The following is a 19,174-nucleotide window of genomic DNA, read 5'->3' on the forward strand; positions in this document are numbered from 1 at the left end:
TAATTTAGTGTCCAGGAATCCAGGAATAATTCAGGAACAGGGTTATAATTTAGAGTCCAGGAATCCAGGAATGATATTAGGAAACCGTTTATAATTTAGAGTCCCGGAATCCAGGAATAATTCAAGAACAGGGTTATAATTGTGGCCAGGAATCCAGGAATAGTTCAGGAACAAGGTTATAATTTAGTGGCCAGAAATCCAGGAATAATTCAGGAACAGGGTTATGATTTATTGTCGAGGAATCCAGGAATAATTCAAGAACAGGGTTATAGTTTGTCAAGAAATCCAGAAATAATTCAGGAACAAGGTTATAATTTAGTGGCCAGGAATCCAGGAATAGTTCCGGAACTGGGTTATAATTTAGTGTCCAGGAATCTAGGAATAATTCCAGAACAGGGTTATAATTTATTGTCGAGGAATAATTCAAGAACAGGGTTATAATTTAGTGCCCAGGAATCCAGGAATAATTCAAGAACAGGAATATAATTTAGTGTCTTAGTGTACTTCAGGAACGGGGTTATAATTTAGTGCCCAGGAATCATTCAGAAACATGGTTATAATTTGGATTCCAGGAATCCAGGAATAATTCAGGAACCCATTTGTAATTTTGAGTCCAGGAATCCAGGAATAATTCAGGAACTGGGTTATAATTTAGTGTCCAGGAATGCAGGAATAATTCAGGAACAGGGTTATAATTTATTGTCTCAGAGTCCAGGAATAATTCAAGAACAGGGTTATAATTTAGAGTCCAGGAATTCAGGAATAATTCTGGAACAGGGTTGTAATTTAGAGTTCAGGAATCCAGGAATAATTCAGGAACCGGTTTATAATTTAGAGTCCTGGAATCCAGGAATAATTCAAGAACAGGGCTATAATTTAGTGGCCAGGAATCCAGGAATAATTCTAGAACAGGGTAATAATTTAGTGTCCATGAATAATTGAAGAACATGGAAGCAATTTAGTGTCGATATAATTTTGTGTCTCAGTATAATTCAGGAACAGGGTTCTAATTTAGTGTACAGGAATCCAGGAATAATTCAGGAACAGGGTTATTATTTAGTGTCCAGGAATACAGGAATAATTTAAGAAGAGGGTTATAATTTATTGTCGAGGAATCCAGGAATAATTCAAGAACAGGGTTATAATTTAGTGTCCAAGAATCCAGGAATAATTCAAGAAGAGATATAAAAAATATTAACCTCCCGTAAGCTTGTGAGAAAAAGGTGGGTAAATGCTCACACATGCACTCGCTCCAACGTACTCAACTCCAACAACAACAAAAAAAAATGGGGGGGGGGGAGGACGGAGATGGGGATAGGGGAGTTTACTTTAAAAGTTCGTAACCCTCAACCTCAACCCTTTTGTAGTCATCCATGAGGCCCATCTGGATTTTTAAGGCCATTCAATTGTTTGTCCTACTTGGCTTGAGGAATCCACTCACAGTGTCTGAGTGTTTATTCACTCATAGTCCTGCAGATGGCAGCATGCCACCACTTCCTGGGTTGCAAATTCAATCTGAGCCTGAACAGATCTGTGAAGCTCTTCCATTTGAATGATTTTTTCCCCCCTTTCATTATGTCGCTGGAGTTGATTATGTGATTGTCCAAACACCGTTCTATTGTTTCATTATGCACCACTTAAACTCCATGCTCCCAAGGTAGAACAATCAATCATTTATCCATCAGCATTGAAAACGAACCATACGCCTTGCTTACACGTTCCGCATTCGCAACATCAGCCTCAAGGAATGATTGAAAACAACAAAGAGCAAGTAGAAACTGCAACTTCAAAACGACAAGTCCACACGTCCAGTCTTGGCAATAAACACTTTTCCATGAGGGAGTACCTGATCAGTAGCTTGGTATTGATAATGTGAGCATGACACCTGAACTATGAACATCATCGTGCTCAAGACCGTCAACAAATCCAATCAACTTATTATTGAGTATGTGAGCAGAGCCGACTAATCGACCCGTGAATAGGGCCCACTAATTGACCCGTGAGCAGGGTCCACTTAATCCGTCGGAATCCCAATGAAACCAGAAACTCTTCCCAGCTCCCTGGCTTCCGATGCCATCACAAGATACGTCACAGCACGAGCTGACACTGCGTTTAACATGCATTCAACGTGAAATAATTTTGACGAAGTTTCCCAGATGGATTTCGAATACTTTGCTGATACTGTACGAATCGTAAGAATTCATTAATTTCTGCCTAATTGTGTTTGATTAAACACCGAGTCGCAACCCCCTCCTCCCCCCCCCCACCACTCCACCACACCGATGGGTTCACCTGAGATCCCTTCTAGATTGTTGTTGTCATGTATTCACATCATGTCATGGATGCAAAGGTGTACATGGTATGATAAAGCTTACGTGGAGCTCACGCTATGCCTTACAGTTAGTTTCATTACATATAAACCAAATTACAATGACAAGCAGAGGAAGAGGAGAGTAAGGACGTGAGATATCATTACACATCAGAGACTGAATAATGGAGATTCTGGCCTCCCTAATTAATATGGAAAAGCTAAATTAACAATGTGTTACTTTTGCTCCGATGGGAAAGGCTAAGCTGTGTAGTCAATCTATTGTCTGGGGTAGAGTGGAGTGCGGAGGGGGGTGAAGTAGAGGGAGAGATCACGATTTAGTCAGAGGGACAATCTGGCAGACAAAGCATGATCCATGGGTACACGAGGGAGCTTGAGGTTCCACTGGCATTGCGCGAGGTCTCCATTTCGAAACCGTGACCTTAGGATCACCACTAACTTATTCTCCTTTATGCTTTAATGTCCAGTCATTATGCAGCCCATGATAGCGAGAACAACCCACCCGTGTAAAATAACGCGAACTTCACCCGCGGGAGCACTGATGGACATATACATGAACTAAGTGTGTGAAACCTTGGAACTTGGCCGTGCCACCGGTGCCCTGACCGTGCGCACGAGTCACACGCACTGCGGGCTCCACACCTGGGTGCATCAAACAGCCCTGCGTGTCCAATGTGGGAGTGATGACCTTGCGTGTTAGAATTTCATCTCTCACCATGGAAGGGCTGAGGGTGACGTGGAGAAGTGGGGAGAGTTGAGAGGAATCGGTTGTGATGGGAAAAGATTTCAGTCTGCAACGATATAACGGGACACAAAAAGGCCGTGCAGGTGGACGTCAAGGTTATGGTTCCTTGTTTGGGAGACAGCTGTGGAGCACCCGATGGACGTGCGGACGCACTCACACGGGATATACTTTCATCATGTGGGATAGAATCATCGGTTGGGAAGAATTAAGTCAGCACACAGACCAGCTATTGGCACAGCTGCCACGGCACACAGAATGAGGATTCAAGACCAGATCTCTTCGATCATACTTGCGGGATGTCAAACTGCTCTCGTGTCCAACAGCTTACTGGCTATCAGTTCCTTATGAGCAGTTATTTATTTCACATAGTTATTGGTGTGTTAGTTGCACACCCTGACCACAGGAGGCGTTCACATATTGCAACTCGAACAAAGGTTCTACCAACAGATCATCGCGTGCCAATGTTTTCAGAGGAATATTTCCATTCTCCCATGGTCTTTCTTGCTGGTGGTGTAACTCATCTACCGTGTTTACCAAAGAAGCCAACTGACCACAGAACAAGGAGCAGAACTGGCAGGATATATTTGTGGGCTTTGTTTCTCAAGAGTGGTTATCGTTCCTCATTGACCATGCGTTGACGTTTCTACCATAATCTCAAGCACTTGTTATTCTGCACAATCCTACAGGGCATCGTTGGTATACGTGTTGATAAAACATCACCTACCCTGGAGGAGACCATTGGTGTGCCATACGTATGTTACAAGCAGGACATGGACTTTACGAGGCATCATTGTACTTTTACTTGAATAATAAGAACAGTGAGACGAGTCAAATCACGCATTTGAACTCAGGGATACAGCTTCCTGAGGCATGTATCCCGGACCATTACACAGGTCCCCCAACACACACCATCCTCGATGATCAAGCTACAGGAACACACTAAGCCCATCTCCACCGCCCCATCATTCCTCACCCAGTCCAAAAACTAGTAGCTCAAGATGGTACATTCGTTTACATCCAAATACAACGGCCCAAAGAAAAAAGAACAACAAAAAATATTAACCACAAGCAGTGATAGCACAGGAAACACAAAACAGTTGACAACACTGTATTCATAACACACATCACTTTAAAGGATTCATATAATACTTGAAAAGCTGAGAAAAAGTTGATAATTTACGAACAATTTGATTAATTTATATGATTTCAAAAGGAATGACCATCAAAAGCCCATCCAGGAGTTCAGCACAAAGAGTCCGTGTGCCCAACAGGGTGATTGACATTCCGACCCACCGCATCATTTCTGCCAGAGGGTTGAAGGCCTGGAATCAAATGCACAACACTTTGTATGAAAGTTGCACATCTTGGTTCAAGTCCTTGATGGTGATTTTAGATGCAATTTTATAGCTCTTCCCCAGCCGCGATAATTCATCACCTGATAGCTTGTTCGCCGGTCGGGAACCGTAGCTGGACCCAGAGCCATGCGATATCTCCGGTTGCTCAGTGAGGCCATTTATCTGTCCGAGTAGCCTCCAAACCAGGAGCACAAACAGACCTCCTGGGAAGCTGGTTCGGCGACAGCGAGAAATTTCAAACGCTTTGTGATGTACATTGAGAAGCTGCACACAAAAGAAGCTCTTCGGTCTACACATGAAAAAGAACAATCATTTTGTTGCCAACACGAAGGAAGCCTTGGATAATACTGCTCATGCCCTTGCGCACACACAGACAGAGGTGTTGGGAGTGCTGAGGGTGCTCAGATTACAAAAAAGGGATCCCAATTAAAATCTCATGGCACACATTTATTAGTGGATCGTTATGAGGTGAAGGCGGAAGTCGTTGTTGTTGCCTCGCGGGTGCAACTAACGCAGTGAGATGTTGATGGGACCGCGGGTAGGGCCGCTCGACACGATTCCTCAAGCATTCGCGGATAGGTGCGCCACCGCTTCATAACCCGAGGCATACGGCACGGTTGCCTTTCCTGGAGCTCCGAGGCGAGGCTTGTGCTGCACAAATTACTTCTCTCCAGACGCATTTGTCCGAGGTCAGGGATATTATCCATCTAGCCGCGGACAGCTCCCGAGATGAATGTGGTGAGGGGTGCATTTGAGGCTGCTGGGGTGAATGAAAACACAAAACTAGTACAACCTTCGGGGTATTAACGACCTTTGTCCTTACCATTCTTCCCTAACTTTGATGTCTTGATGTCTCTCTCTGTCTCTCTCTCTGTCTCTCTCTCTGTCTCTCTCTCTGTCTCTCTCTCTGTCTCTCTCTCTCTCTGTGTCTCTCTCTCTGTGTCTCTCTCTCTGTCTCTCTCTCTCTCTGTGTCTCTCTCTCTGTGTCTCTCTCTCTGTCTGTCTCTCTCTCTGTCTGTCTCTCTCTCTCTGTCTGTCTCTCTCTCTCTGTCTGTCTCTCTCTCTCTCTGTCTCTCTCTCTCTCTGTCTCTCTCTCTGTCTCTCTGTCTCTCTCTCTGTCTGTCTCTCTCTCTGTCTCTCTCTCTGTCTCTCTCTCTCTCTGTCTCTCTCTCTCTCTGTCTCTGTCTCTCTCTCTGTCTCTCTCTGTCTCTCTCTCTGTCTCTCTCTCTGTCTCTCTCTCTGTCTCTCTCTCTGTCTCTCTCTCTGTCTCTCTCTCTGTCTCTCTCTGTCTCTCTCTCTGTCTCTCTCTCTCTCTCTGTCTCTCTCTCTCTGTCTCTGTCTCTCTCTCTGTCTCTCTGTCTCTGTCTCTCTGTCTCTCTCTCTCTGTCTCTCTCTCTGTCTCTCTCTCTCTGTCTCTCTCTCTGTCTCTCTGTGTGTCTCTCTCTCTCTCTCTCTCTTACGAGACCCAATCTCAACACCCTCCCTCCATACACCTCCCCCCGACCCCACAACCAGCTATCAGCAGCAGCAGCAGCAGCTCGGGGTTTTCCGCGCGTCCCACAAAGCCTATAAGCTTCCCAAGCAGCGAGGCGTTCAGTTGTTTGATAACACCAATGGGGGGAAAAAAATCGTGAAAGGTCCAGCACACGGCTTAGAGACACCGTGTCTATATAAACACCTCGCTTATCATGTTTTATTTTTTTATGCTATGGTGTCAAATCTGAAACGCTAATAAAAGAAAGCTGGAACTTCCATATGGAGTCCTAATTACCCTCTACTTCATCATTACCTCCTCTCCTCATGGCTGTTTCACGCTTTGGCGCCCTCTGGTGATGCCCATAATCACACTGATGTACATTTGGTGAGCACTCCTGTGGACCGTCCCTGCACTCCCTCTCCCATGTATTCCCCTCCCAGGCATATCTACTGGCACTGATTGGAAAGGTGCAAGAGGTTCCCCAAAGGGGGAACTCTTCGCAGTCATCTGCCATTAAGGGACACCACCTGCAGACAGCTCGGCCCTCTCATTGCCATCTGGTCTCCGACTCGCTTTAGTGCCCAAGTGCACAGGGCGCAGGAGCGATGTTCAAAGTCTACAGCCATATGACAAAAATTGAACTATGGAAGGAAAACGGATCCCAAGAGTCACATGCAGCCTGTCCTTCACCCTTATGAAATCGATTTTTTTCCCCCTCGTTTTTTGAAAAAGTCAAGGGAGTTACACAACCAGAACCACTTGATTACAATCATCAAACGGAAACCTCACCGCACATCAAATGATCACGTGAAAAGTTTTTCCAGATATATTTCTTCGACAACGAACTCCATCATTCTGGAACACAGGTTGATTTGCCGAAGGATATGCACACACATCCAAAATCCTTGTCAATCTACTCATCCCAGAGCCTCATCGATCCATTGATGCGTCCCAGAAACTCGTCAATTTGTGAAAATATATTGGAGCCTTGTCATTCAATGCATGGATCCTGCACCATGTTCATCTCGACGCCAATCACGGACCCACGCCCATCTCGATGCCAATCATGGACCCGCGCACATCTCGACGCCAATCACGGACCCGCGTTCATCTCGACGCCAATCACGGACCCGCGTTCATCTCGACGCCAATCACGGACCCGCGTTCATCTCGACGCCAATCACGGACCCGCGTTCATATCGACGCCAATCACGGACCCGCGTTCATCTCGACGCCAATCACGGACCCGCGTTCCTCTCGACGCCAATCACGGACCCGCGTTCATATCGACGCCAATCACGGACCCGCGTTCATATCGACGCCAATCACGGACCCGCGTTCATCTCGACGCCAATCACGGACCCGCGTTCCTCTCGACGCCAATCACGGACCCGCGTTCATCTCGACGCCAATCACGGACCCGCGTTCATCTCGACGCCAATCACGGACCCGCGTTCATCTCGACGCCAATCACGGACCCGCGTTCATCTCGACGCCAATCACGGACCCGCGTTCATCTCGACGCCAATCACGGACCCGCGTTCATCTCGACGCCAATAACGGACCCGCGTTCCTCTCGACGCCAATCACGGACCCGCGTTCATATCGACGCCAATCAGGGACCCGCGTTCATATCGACGCCAATCACGGACCCGCGTTCATCTCGACGCCAATCACGGACCCGCGTTTATCTCGACGCCAATCACGGACCCGCGTTCATCTCGACGCCAATCATGGACCCGCATTCATCTCAATGTCAATCACGGACCCACGTTTATCTCGCCGCCAATCATGGACCCGTGTTCATCTCAATGCCAATCACGGACCCACGTTAATCTCGACGCCAATCACGGACCCGCGTTCACCTCGACACCAATCATGGACCCGTGTTCATCTCAATGCCAATCACGGACCCACGTTAATCTCGACGCCAATCACGGACCCGCGTTCACCTCGACACCAATCACAGACCCGTGTTCATCTCAATGCCAATCACGGACCCGCGTTCATCTCGACGCCAATCATGGACCCGTGTTCATCTCAATGCCAATCACGGACCCGCGTTAATCTCGACGCCAATCACGGACCCGCATTAATCTGGATGTGGATCGCGGTGACCAATTTGTGTGCGCAACTCGGACCCTATTTGATAAGAGCATGCATTGCGCAGCCGAGTGAATTGTGGTGCACATCTTGGAGCCTTGTTAATCAGGGCGCACATCTTGGAGCCTAGTTAATCAGGGCGCACATCTCGGAACTTCTTTTATCCAGTCACGCAGCCCGAGGTATCGTTAATCCGGGCATGCATCCAAGAGCCTCATTAATCAAGGGCACACATTCCGTCGCCTTGTTAATCAGGGCATGCATCCTGGAGCCTCCTCATTCAGGGCATGCATCCTAGAGCCTCCTCATTCAGGGCATGCATCGCGGAGCCTCCTCAATTAGGGAAGGCATCGTGGAGCCTCCTCAATCAGGGAATGCATCCCTGAACATTGTTAATCAGGAATCCCATCCTGGACCCTCGTTAACCTATGAGTCGACCCTCGAGCCTCGTTAATCCGGGTGCGCATCGCAATCTCTGAGCCTCGGTAATCCGAGCGTGCATCATGGAGGCTCTAATTCGGACAGGCATCCCCGAGTCTAGTTAATCCAGTCGTGCATCCAAGAGTGTCATGAATTGGGGCAAACATCCCGGAACCTCATCAATTTGCATGCACACCCTGGATGCTCGTCAATTTGCTCATCCCTGAGCTTCAGCCATCTGTGTGGGCATCCTGGAACTTCGTCAATCTGCCTGCATATTCTGGACTCTTGTCAAATCACCAGTGAATCTCAGAGCCTGGTCTATCTGAACACACATCCCATCGCTTTGTTGATCTGCGCGCGCATCCAGAAGCCTCGATCAGCGTATGCATCCCAAACCCTTTTGATCTGCACGTGCATCCAGAAACCTCATCGATTTACACTCGCATTCTGAAGCCTCCTTGATTCGTGCACACATCCCGTAGCCTTTGTCTATAGATGTGCAAATCCCTGGGCTTCATCATTCCACGCCCACATCCCAGAGTTTCATCAACAGACACGTGCATCCCAGAGTCCCATCAATCTGCATGCACATTCTGGAACCTCCTCAATTCGCATGCACATCCCGGATGTTCCTCAATGGACATGCGCATCATAGAACTCTGTCAATACTTGCGCATGTCACAGAACCTTATCAATCTGTACATGCATCACGGAGCCTCCCCAGTCCAAGTACTCATACCTGAGCATTATCAATCCAGGTGCGCATCCTGGAACCTCATAATTAGGACTCGCATTCAGGAGCCTTATCAATTCATGCATGCATTCCAGAGCCTTCTCAATCTTTAAGTACATCCCGGAGCCTTGTCCATCTTCGTGCACATCACAGAACCTCATACATCCATGCTCACAGACAGCATGGAGTCTTGTTAATACATACACAAATCCTGGATTGTTGTTACTCTGTGTGCACATCTCGCATCGTGTTTAAAACTCCAGTTTGAATGCCCCCCCCCCTCCAGCCCACTTGATCGTGTGGGAAAAGAAATTTGCAGGAATGGAATATTGGTGATGAGTCTCAAGAAGCAGGATGATTTGCCATACAGGGCAGGAAGTAGAAAATTCACACACACACACACACACACACACACACACACACACACACACACACACACACACACACACACACACACACACACACACACACACACACACACACACACACCACAGAGTCTTGGGGGCTGCAATGAGTCTGTGTGCAGTCCCGGGTTCTTTGGTCAGGTACAGAAGACGCCCCTCCCCCTTCTCCCTCCATCTCGCAATAAGTGAGCCCCCTCTGCACACTCCTGGAGAACTCTGCCTGCAGATGGAATGCTACTGGATGATAGAAACTCACCAGCAGGATTCCTGCAACACTTTACCAGACTCTGCACAGCGCAACATCGCGTACCTGGACCCCCAGCAAGCTTTGCTCAGTTTGGCTTGCATACATCTGGGACAATGCCCGAAGAAGGTGCTCACACCAACATCATGATGAAGAATACTCCCCCTGAAGTGAACAGTGCACAGAGTCTGACTCATTTTACGGCTCGGCTCCTCCATTTCCACTGCAAAGATTTTAGGGCTCCTGGGAATTTACGTTGAACACAAATGATGAGCAATGACAGGACGACGAAAAAAAGTGTCGCTAAACTCGAGGGATGGGAATAGTGAGGAAGTGGAACAGCCATCCCGACAGATTTACCTTACCTGGAAATCTCCGCCGTCTCGAAGGCAACTGAACACCAGGGTCGAAAAGTCCTCGTCCAGGAAAGCGCATGTAGCCATCGCCCCGCGAGCTCCGCGCAGCGCTCCTCTGGCACGTCACGTGACACGCTGCACAAGTGAGGCGGAGATGGTCAATGACGTCGAGCTCCTCCCACAACCACTCTCAATCCACACCACACCCCGCATCCATCATTCAGTCAAACAAATTCCTCACTTCCACGTCAATCATTAATCTCATAAAATCCCACAAACACATTATCTATCATTTCATCATTATTGCTCACCTCCACAATAATTCATCTGAACATTAAATGCTCACCCCTGCAATAAATCATTCATCCCTCAACAGTCTCACCTCCACATATATCAATAGGTCAAGAAACAGAACTTCTCACAGATACATCATTGAATGATACCTTCAAATCATCAAATCAATCGTCACCATTTAACAAAACTGTTCACCACCATCCGTCACTCACTCATCAGCCAAATTGCTCACGATAAAGCCGACAAAATCCTCACCAACACATCGATCATTCCATCATCAAAACAAGATTACTTACATCCACATTACTCATTGATACCACTAAATACTCGTTTTTATAACACCGAACAATCCCAGATGTTTACCATAACATTAAATCATTGACCCTTCAAAACGCCTTACCGACACATCATTGATTCGTTCGAAAAATCATCATCTCCACTTCATTATCAACTCCACAAAAGGCTCAAATCCATACTCATTATAATCCATCACATCACATGCTCAACTCCATATAAAAATCAGTCAATTATCAAATATTTTAATTTCCTTCCATCAATCATTCATCCAACAAAACCTTCACCTTCACGAATTCAACCATCTCTGAAAAGCTTCACCTTCACGTCGATCATTTATTCAACAAAATCATCACGGTGATATGAACCAGTCAAAATCCTCACCATCACATCATGACTTATTCTCAAAGATTTTGAGCCGATCGGTGCCACGGGCCATGTGAAGATCAGCCTCGATGAACGAGGCAGCGGACTGTTAACTTATACACTGCACAAATAGATATGTGGTATTCTCTCGTGCACGACTGATACCCATGTCATAAGAAATTTGTCCGAGGTCGTGACTTACTTTTAATGAAGGATGTGTCTGCATCGGCAAGAAGATAATTGGTTTCAGGTCGTTTATTCTCACATATATTTTCTGCATATCTCGCGGGATTGTGAGTTGGACAGGCGACCATGATGTGCCATGACCTGTTCATGGCACATATCTTTTTCGCATATCTCGAGGGATGAGTTGGACAGGTGATCATGGAAGGTGGGGAGGGGGGGATTGATGCCCTGGGGTTGGGAGGGGGAGGGTGAGGACTTGGGGTTGGGAGGGGAGGGTGAGGACTTGGGGTTGGGAGGGGAGGGTGAGGACTTGGGGTTGGGAGGGGAGGGTGAGGACTTGGGGTTGGGAGGGGAGGGTGAGGACTTGGGGTTGGGAGGGGAGGGTGAGGACTTGGGGTTGGGAGGGGAGGGTGAGAACTTAGGGTTGGGAGGGGAGGGGGAGGACTTGGGGTTGGGAGGGGAGGGGGAGGACTTGGGGTTGTGAGGGGGAGGGTGAGGACTTGGGGTTGGGAGGGGGAGGGGGAGGACTTGGGGATGGGCCATGATGGGCCACAAAATTTTCATCCACATCATCACGAGTCATCTGCTCTACAGCAGGTCCAAAGTGCCATTTTCTCTCAAAGATAATGCTACCTTGGCATATACACTAGATGGTTTGCCATTGCCTGCCCACCGGGGTGAAGATGCATTTTAATTAGCAGCTGCCAAATTACAATACAGAAGCTCAGCCAACCTGGAATCCTCTTATCAAATACTCTTCCTGTAGAATCCATTGACAAAGGAATAATTCATCAAAAATTATTCACCTTCACGCAAATCATGAATCAAAAAAATTCATCACCTTTATAATAATTCATTGAAAAAAATATTTCCCTCTTTACATATGAATCAATCCTTCAAAAATTTCTCACCTATACTTCAATCAAAAATATTACAAAGCATCATAATAAAATTATTTTTAAGACCCTCACTTTCACACAAATACTTCATTAAAAAAATTGTCTATCTTCACATAAAACAATTCTTCAAAAGTTCCCACCTTCACTTCAATCATTCAAAAAGATGAGCAAATTGCCCATACCCACACAGGATTCTAAACGGGGTAGGGATGGAGGGCCAAAAATGTAAATGGCGTCTTCTGTCATCGAGCCAGCAAGCTGGGAGCAACAATTCACATTTATTGCCTCATCTACGCAATTTAAGTTTGTGAGGTGCTCCATTTCAAACTGCTTGTTCTATATATGTAGCTTTTTGATATCATGGGGTCGTAATAACGATGTCAAAGCTAATGACCAATTGCAAATTAATTGTAGGATTCCTCATCTTTACATGAATGATGAATCAAAAAAAAAATAAAACACAGACCTTTACAATCATCCATTAAAAAATGCCTATCTTCATAGGAAAATTTCATCAAAAATTCTCTACCTTCATCTTTATCAATCTTTCAAAAAAAACAAAAAACACTCACCCTTACTTTCTCAAAAAAATTCCAAATCTTCATGTGAATGATTCATCAAAAATGTCCTACCTTCATCTAAATCACTTTCAAAAAACTGTCCATCTTCACATAAATAATTGATCAAAAAAAAAATCCCCGACCTTTGCGATCATTCATCAAAATCTTCTCCTCCTTCATAGGAACAATAAATCAAAAATTCTCCTCCTTCATAGGTAAAATAAATCAAAAATTTCCGACCTTCACCTAAATCAAGGTTTCAAAAAAAAAAAAAAAATCACTTTCTCCAAAAAATTATCATCACAAAAAAAATCCCCCATCGTCATATGAATCATTCATCAAAAATTTCCTACCTCATATGAATCGCTCTTGCGAAAAAAAAATTCTCACGTATACATTAATTAAAAAAATTCCCTATCTCCACATAAATCATGTCTTCAAAAAAAGAATTACAAAGCGTCACAAAATTTATTTTCACACCCTCACTTTCACATGAATAGGTCATTAAAAAATCGTTTATATTCATATAAATTGATTCTTCAAAAAATTCCTCACATCTAATTCAATTGTTCAAAAAGAACCCTCATCTTTACATAAATGATTAGTCCAAAAAATTCCGACCTGAACAATCATTCATCAAAAATTCCCTATCATCGAACTCCATCCATCCAAAAAAAATTAATCATTCATCAAAAATTCCCTACCAACATCAAACTCAATCCTTCCAAAAAAAATTATCACCCTTACTTTCTCAAAATAATTCTCATCGCAAAAAATTCCCTCTTCATACGAAACATTCATCAAAAAAAATCCTCCATTCATATGAATCAATCTATCAAAAAAAAATTTTTTTCCTCACTTTCATTTCAATCATTCAAAAAAAGATTCCTCATCGTTACATAAATTATTAATCAAAAAAAATTCCCCACCTGAACAATCATTCATCAAAAATTCTCTATCTTCAAATGAATCACTGTTTCAAAAAACTGGCTGTCTTCACATAAATAATTGATGAAAAAAAATCCCAAAATTCAAACGAATGGTTAATCAAAAGAATTCCCCACCTTCATGAAAGTAAATCCTTCAAAAAAAAAAAAAAAAGATCAGCCTCACATTCTCAAATAAAATTCTCATCACAAAAAATTCACGATCTTCATGTGAATCATTCATTAAAAGTTTCCTGCCTTCATATGAATCGTTCTTTGAAAAACATTTCTCACTGATACTTCAATCAAAAAATTCCCTTGCATCATATAAAATCATTTTTTCATACAAAATTTTATTAAAAATTACAAAGCTTCACAATAATATTATTTTTAAAACTCTCGCTTTCAAAGGAATAGTTCATCAAAATTCTCCATTTCCAAATAAAAATCAATCCTTAAAAAAAGTTCCTCACCTTTATTTCAATCGCGTAATGAAGCTGAGTCTATGGGCCTATCGCTTCGCCATCACCGACAGGTCTGTGGGGTCTCTGTCTTCTTCCGCCTCATTTCTGGTCTTGCACCCTCTGCCCTGTCTGTGCTTTGCCCTGTCTGTGCTCTGCCCTCTGCCACTCACTCCCAACCCCCAAGTATCTTCAGGATGCACATGGTCCACCAGCAACTCCCTCCTCGTGAAACAGCCTAAATCCAGAACCATTGCTCACCTCCACTCTTTTATTCCTCCCTTTTCCCGCCTGTGGATCTCATTCTTTCCTCCAGGTCTTTAAGACAACTGTTCACCACCATCTCAAGTCATTCCACATCCAAAGCCATCCTTTCTCTCCCCGTTAAATACCCCCACTCCTCGCAAAATTTTGATTATGTATACATCTTGTCCCTCTTGCGTTCTCCCCTACACCTCATCGTTACCTGCATCCCTTGTTTGTCCATCTCCGTCTACTTTCTCCCTCCACCCTGCTAGTGATGTTTCCTCTTTCTCCTGTTGCTCCCTTCGTTACGCTGTGTCCTGTTCTGTGTACTGGTTCTTTCATGAGCCAAGACCATGTATAAGATACAGTTAAAAAAATATCATTCAAAATGGTCCCTCAACTTTACATGAATGATTAATCAAAAAAATTCCCTACCTGAACAATCATTCATTAAAAATTACTGAGCTTTATATGAACAATTAGTCTAAAATTCCCGACATTCACATAAATCATTCATCAAAAGAATTTCCTTATCTTCACTTCAATCATTCAAAAAATTCCCAATCTTCACATCAATAGTATATCAAAAACCTCACTTTCACACGAATCCTTCATCCAAAAATTCCCGAACATCACACAAATCATGAATCAACAAATTCCCAATCTTCACATCAATAGTATATCAAAATACCTCACTTTCACACGAATAATTACTCATCAAAATATTTGGAGTTGAAGGAGGGTAGGGGTATGTAAGAGGAGTGGAGAAAGAAGGGAAAAGTTTTCAAAGAGGAGGAAGGAAAGGATCATCCATTAAAGAATCAGAGAACCACTTTTGTTGGTCTATCAATGTGCAAAGATGCCAACTAAAGTACGCCAAGTACTTCAGTTCAAGACGAAAGTTGGGAAGCAATTAAGCATATACATAGAACTTGATCTTTTCTACACCTGTTAGACCAAACACACACACACACACACACACACACACACACACACACACACACACACACACACACACACACACACACACACACACACACACATTCCAGCTTTTCTTCCTGAGAGCTTGCTTCTGTATCCATCTTACCCACCCTATGCATTCTCCCCTACCCCTCATCCGTACCCACATCCCTTGTTTGTCCGTCACCACCAATTTTGTCCTTTGACCCTGCTGTTGGCATTTCCTGTTGTTCTGTTGCATCTTGATCTGTTCGCTATTCTAGCTCTTCCATGAGTCTTGACTGTATACAAAAAAAAAGACGAACAATTGCTGGTGCACAGGAAAGGGAGAGTCATTATATAATTCCCTTGAAAATATTTTCAGATCCAAAAATGTGACTTCATTCCAATGGCATCAAAAAGCTCATGCACTACGATCGGAAAAAATGTGCAGTATTGTTATACAATCCATATATGTAGAAAAGGACGAACATTGATTATGGAGCTTCATCTCGTGGAGAGGGGGCAGCATTTTGAGAAGATGAAAACACATTCTTTTTTAATTAATTTTTTTTATTTACATATATTCATCTAAGGCTCATGGTGGAGCAATTTGGACTTAAGAACAAAAGCCAATTTGACTTGTATTGCTATAGAGTTGCAAAATTGCACTTAACGCGTGCGTTGAAAATGACTGCTCCACACAGGACGGGATGACTATTTTTGTAAATTAAATTATCTTCGTCCATTGGGGATTAAAAAAATGTTTTTATAAAAACTTTGCTCACGTGACATTTTTTGAAAACTATCTGACGAGAAACTTTTTTATTATTTTTTTTTTTTAATCTTCCGGCTAATGTCTTCTTCAGCAAACATTTTCTCTTGACACAACTACCAACACAACATGTTCTCATACTCCAGTGCACAGCCCCAACATCCGATTTGTACCGTTTAAGCTGCTTCCACCACTAACCTCCACCCCTTCGGCCGATTGTCCCCTCCGTTGCCATGTCCCCGATTCACTCATGCGTCCTCCCACGCCACACAATAATCAGACTGGTAATAAGACCGAATAGAATAAAAGAATCAAGAAGACAAAGCAAGGAGTTGATACAAATGATGGTAAACACTGAATGGTGGCGCAGAGTGGATCCACTAACGGTAAACAAAAGGGTGGACCGTTCGTCCCCACCCAGTGGCAGAGTAGGTTAAGGATGTGCAGCAGAACGAAACAGTTTTCACGTGTCCGCGAGTCCCCGCCCACAGCGAGTCCCCGCCCACAGCGAGTCCCCGCCCACAGCGAGTCCCCGCCCACAGCGAGTCCCCGCCCACAGCGAGTCCCCGCCCACAGCGAGTCCCCGCCCACAGCCTGTCCGGTCACAGTCGTCCGGCGAACCTGAGCCGGGCACGGTATCCGGACTGGTAGACCTCTCCGTACCGATCACGGGAGTTCATAGGAGTACGTGAACCTCCACAACACACAACCACCACGCAAGCACTCAGATTCCGTTCACATGCTCGCACGGTCTGATGTATCATGAGCCCATGAAGAGTTTATACATTAAATGTGTTGAGAAACATCCACGGACGGAGAGGACACAGAACTAAGTATACGTGTTTTACACGTACCATGGACAGCCGAGCGGGTCAACAATGACCTGGATGGAAAACTTGAGGTGGTCAGTCGGAGACTGGGGACTCGGTGGTCCGTTGGATCGAAGCGATACCTCGGGGTCTGGCAGGTGGGTGCAGCCTCGCGGAATGGATGGGTCGACGTATCCACGGCTCGCGAGACCAGGGAATGCAGGCGCTACCTCGGTGCGTGCTCCTCGCACCACAACACCACCACACACTGCTCCTCCGTTTGTAGACCTCACACCACACACCACGACTCAGTGCGTGCTCCTCGCACGAGACACCCGCAACTCAGTGCATAGTCCTCGCACCACACACCACCAACCTCGGGCGTGGTCCTCGCACCAAACACCGCCAACCCCGCGCGTGGTCCGCACACCACCCTCCACAAAGTCTTTGCTCCACCAGTCCCGGCCGAGTACACCGTAAACTCCATGCACGGCCAGTCTCTGCACACTGCAAACTCCGTGCGTCGCCCGCACACCGCACGCTGCTTGCCCTCACCAAGACTCCTCGCGCTAATTCACACCCGAAGCCGCAGCAGCGACGGTGGGATCGCGAGGCTCCGCCCACCGTGCATGCACGTGCACGAATATAAATTACCCCATCGACGCGAGGCTCCGCCTCCCGTGCATGCACGTGCACAAACATCAATTACCCCGTCGACGGATAGCCCACGTGCTTTCCATCGACACCTGAGGCACGACGCTCGGACACTCTCCTTGTCATACGAACCTGTCACGATGATAACAAGAAGAGTTGTTTGCACATCATATGATGGGATTCCACACGATTCGCATCACAATTGTAAGAAACTGGCGCCAGTGTACTTTCCACGAAAGCGTTTAACAATGAACAGCACGTGGGGAGTCCTGGTCGGGTCCGAGATGACGAAGAATAATACAGGAGGAAAGTAATAAACAGAGGGAACGAGAAGGGCACTCGGTAGAGCGCACACCTCCGCCATGTAATACCTAATCCATGAGAACGTACCTGGCCCAATACATTTTTGAAATATCATGCTATATATCGTTTTTGGCCCTATCTCTCAATGGTGAAGAATCGCTTTAAAAATTAAATAATTCTCGTATCCAGATTCGGATTCGGATCTTCACCAAAAATTGAACCAATTATTCCTCGTCACACACCCAGCACGTCCACCAAGTTTCGTACGAATCCGTCCACAACTTTTTGAGATATCCTGCACACAAACAACAAACAAACAAAAAGACATCATGCAGAGCACGAAACTTGCAATATCCATCAAATTTAACCTCAAAAATAATTGGTGGTTCAATTCAACGACCAAATATGCAACTCCTCTTCAGATTTCAAGTAAATCGGATGAATATTGAAAATTGCAGAAATTTGGCCTATGTTGACCTTTTGGCCCATGTGGACCTCCAAAATAATTGGCTCATTGAATTCAGTGACCTGAAATTTAAATCCTCTTCAAATTTCAAGTCAATGAGATGAAAATCGAGGATTTTAGAAATACCACCAAAGCTGTTGACCTTTGGCCTATGTTGACCCTTTGACCTCAAAAACAATAGGCTTCTTCCTTATGACAAACTCTACCATGTGGTGAAGTTTCGTGAAGATCGGTTTGATATTGTGACCTGTCGGCGATAAACAGACAGACAGACAGACAGACAAAATAACAAAATCGACTGACCGATATACTTGAAAAATCTTCGATTTTGCAAGTAACAAGAAGAAGACTTCGTGCAGAGCACGATATTTTCAAAATTCACCGCCCCTCTCCAAAGGTTGCCATGGATACATCAAATTGTCCATTTAATTAAGTTTAAAATTGAGTCTTAATCAAAGCTCAGGTTAATCAGATGAAAATTGGTTATTTTTCAGATCGAAATTGACTTTATAAGATTGACCTTGAGTTGATCTTTGACCTTTTGACCTCAAAAGTAGTTGGTTTCCAAATTCAGTGATGGACTATGTAATTGCTGCTCAAGTCTTCAGGCTGATCGGATGAAAATTGATGATTTATCACAGGAAATTTGATGATTTTGGAAGTTTAACCTTGAGTTGACCTTTGACCTTTTGACCTCAAAAATAGTTGCTTTCCCAAATCAGTGATTGACTGTGCAAATCCTGTTGAACTTGCACGTTAATAGGATGTAAATCAATGTTCTTTTTTTCAGTTACATAAGGATGATTTTAGAAGTTTGACCTTGAGTT

General features: G+C 44.7%; 1 protein-coding gene across 18 annotated transcripts in view; it reads right to left on the reverse strand.

Annotated features, from left to right (window-relative positions):
• LOC147016189 (peroxisome proliferator-activated receptor gamma coactivator 1-alpha-like) overlaps positions 1 to 19,174 on the reverse strand; it is a 238,036-nt gene that overhangs the window by 214,042 nt on the left and 4,820 nt on the right. For 6 of the 18 annotated variants that reach the window (XR_015050053.1, XM_085848977.1, XM_085848994.1 and 3 more), the window contains exon 2: positions 10,174 to 10,304. Coding sequence is in view for 15 of the 18 variants with exons in the window: in XM_085848977.1 (XP_085705103.1) it covers positions 10,174 to 10,304 (131 nt within the window). In the remaining 3 variants the exon portion in view is untranslated. Of the gene's footprint in view, positions 1 to 9,879; positions 9,979 to 10,173; positions 10,305 to 14,167; positions 14,627 to 16,313; positions 16,456 to 16,500; positions 16,519 to 16,969; positions 17,530 to 19,174 lie in introns of those variants that run through there. The other 12 variants (XM_085848985.1, XM_085848997.1, XM_085848982.1 and 9 more) reach the window with 11 other exon arrangements.

Source organism: Eptatretus burgeri, chromosome 12 (assembly GCF_056783735.1).
Source record: "Eptatretus burgeri isolate ZD-2024b chromosome 12, Ebu_testis_v1, whole genome shotgun sequence".
Classification (NCBI taxonomy): domain Eukaryota; kingdom Metazoa; phylum Chordata; class Myxini; order Myxiniformes; family Myxinidae; genus Eptatretus; species Eptatretus burgeri.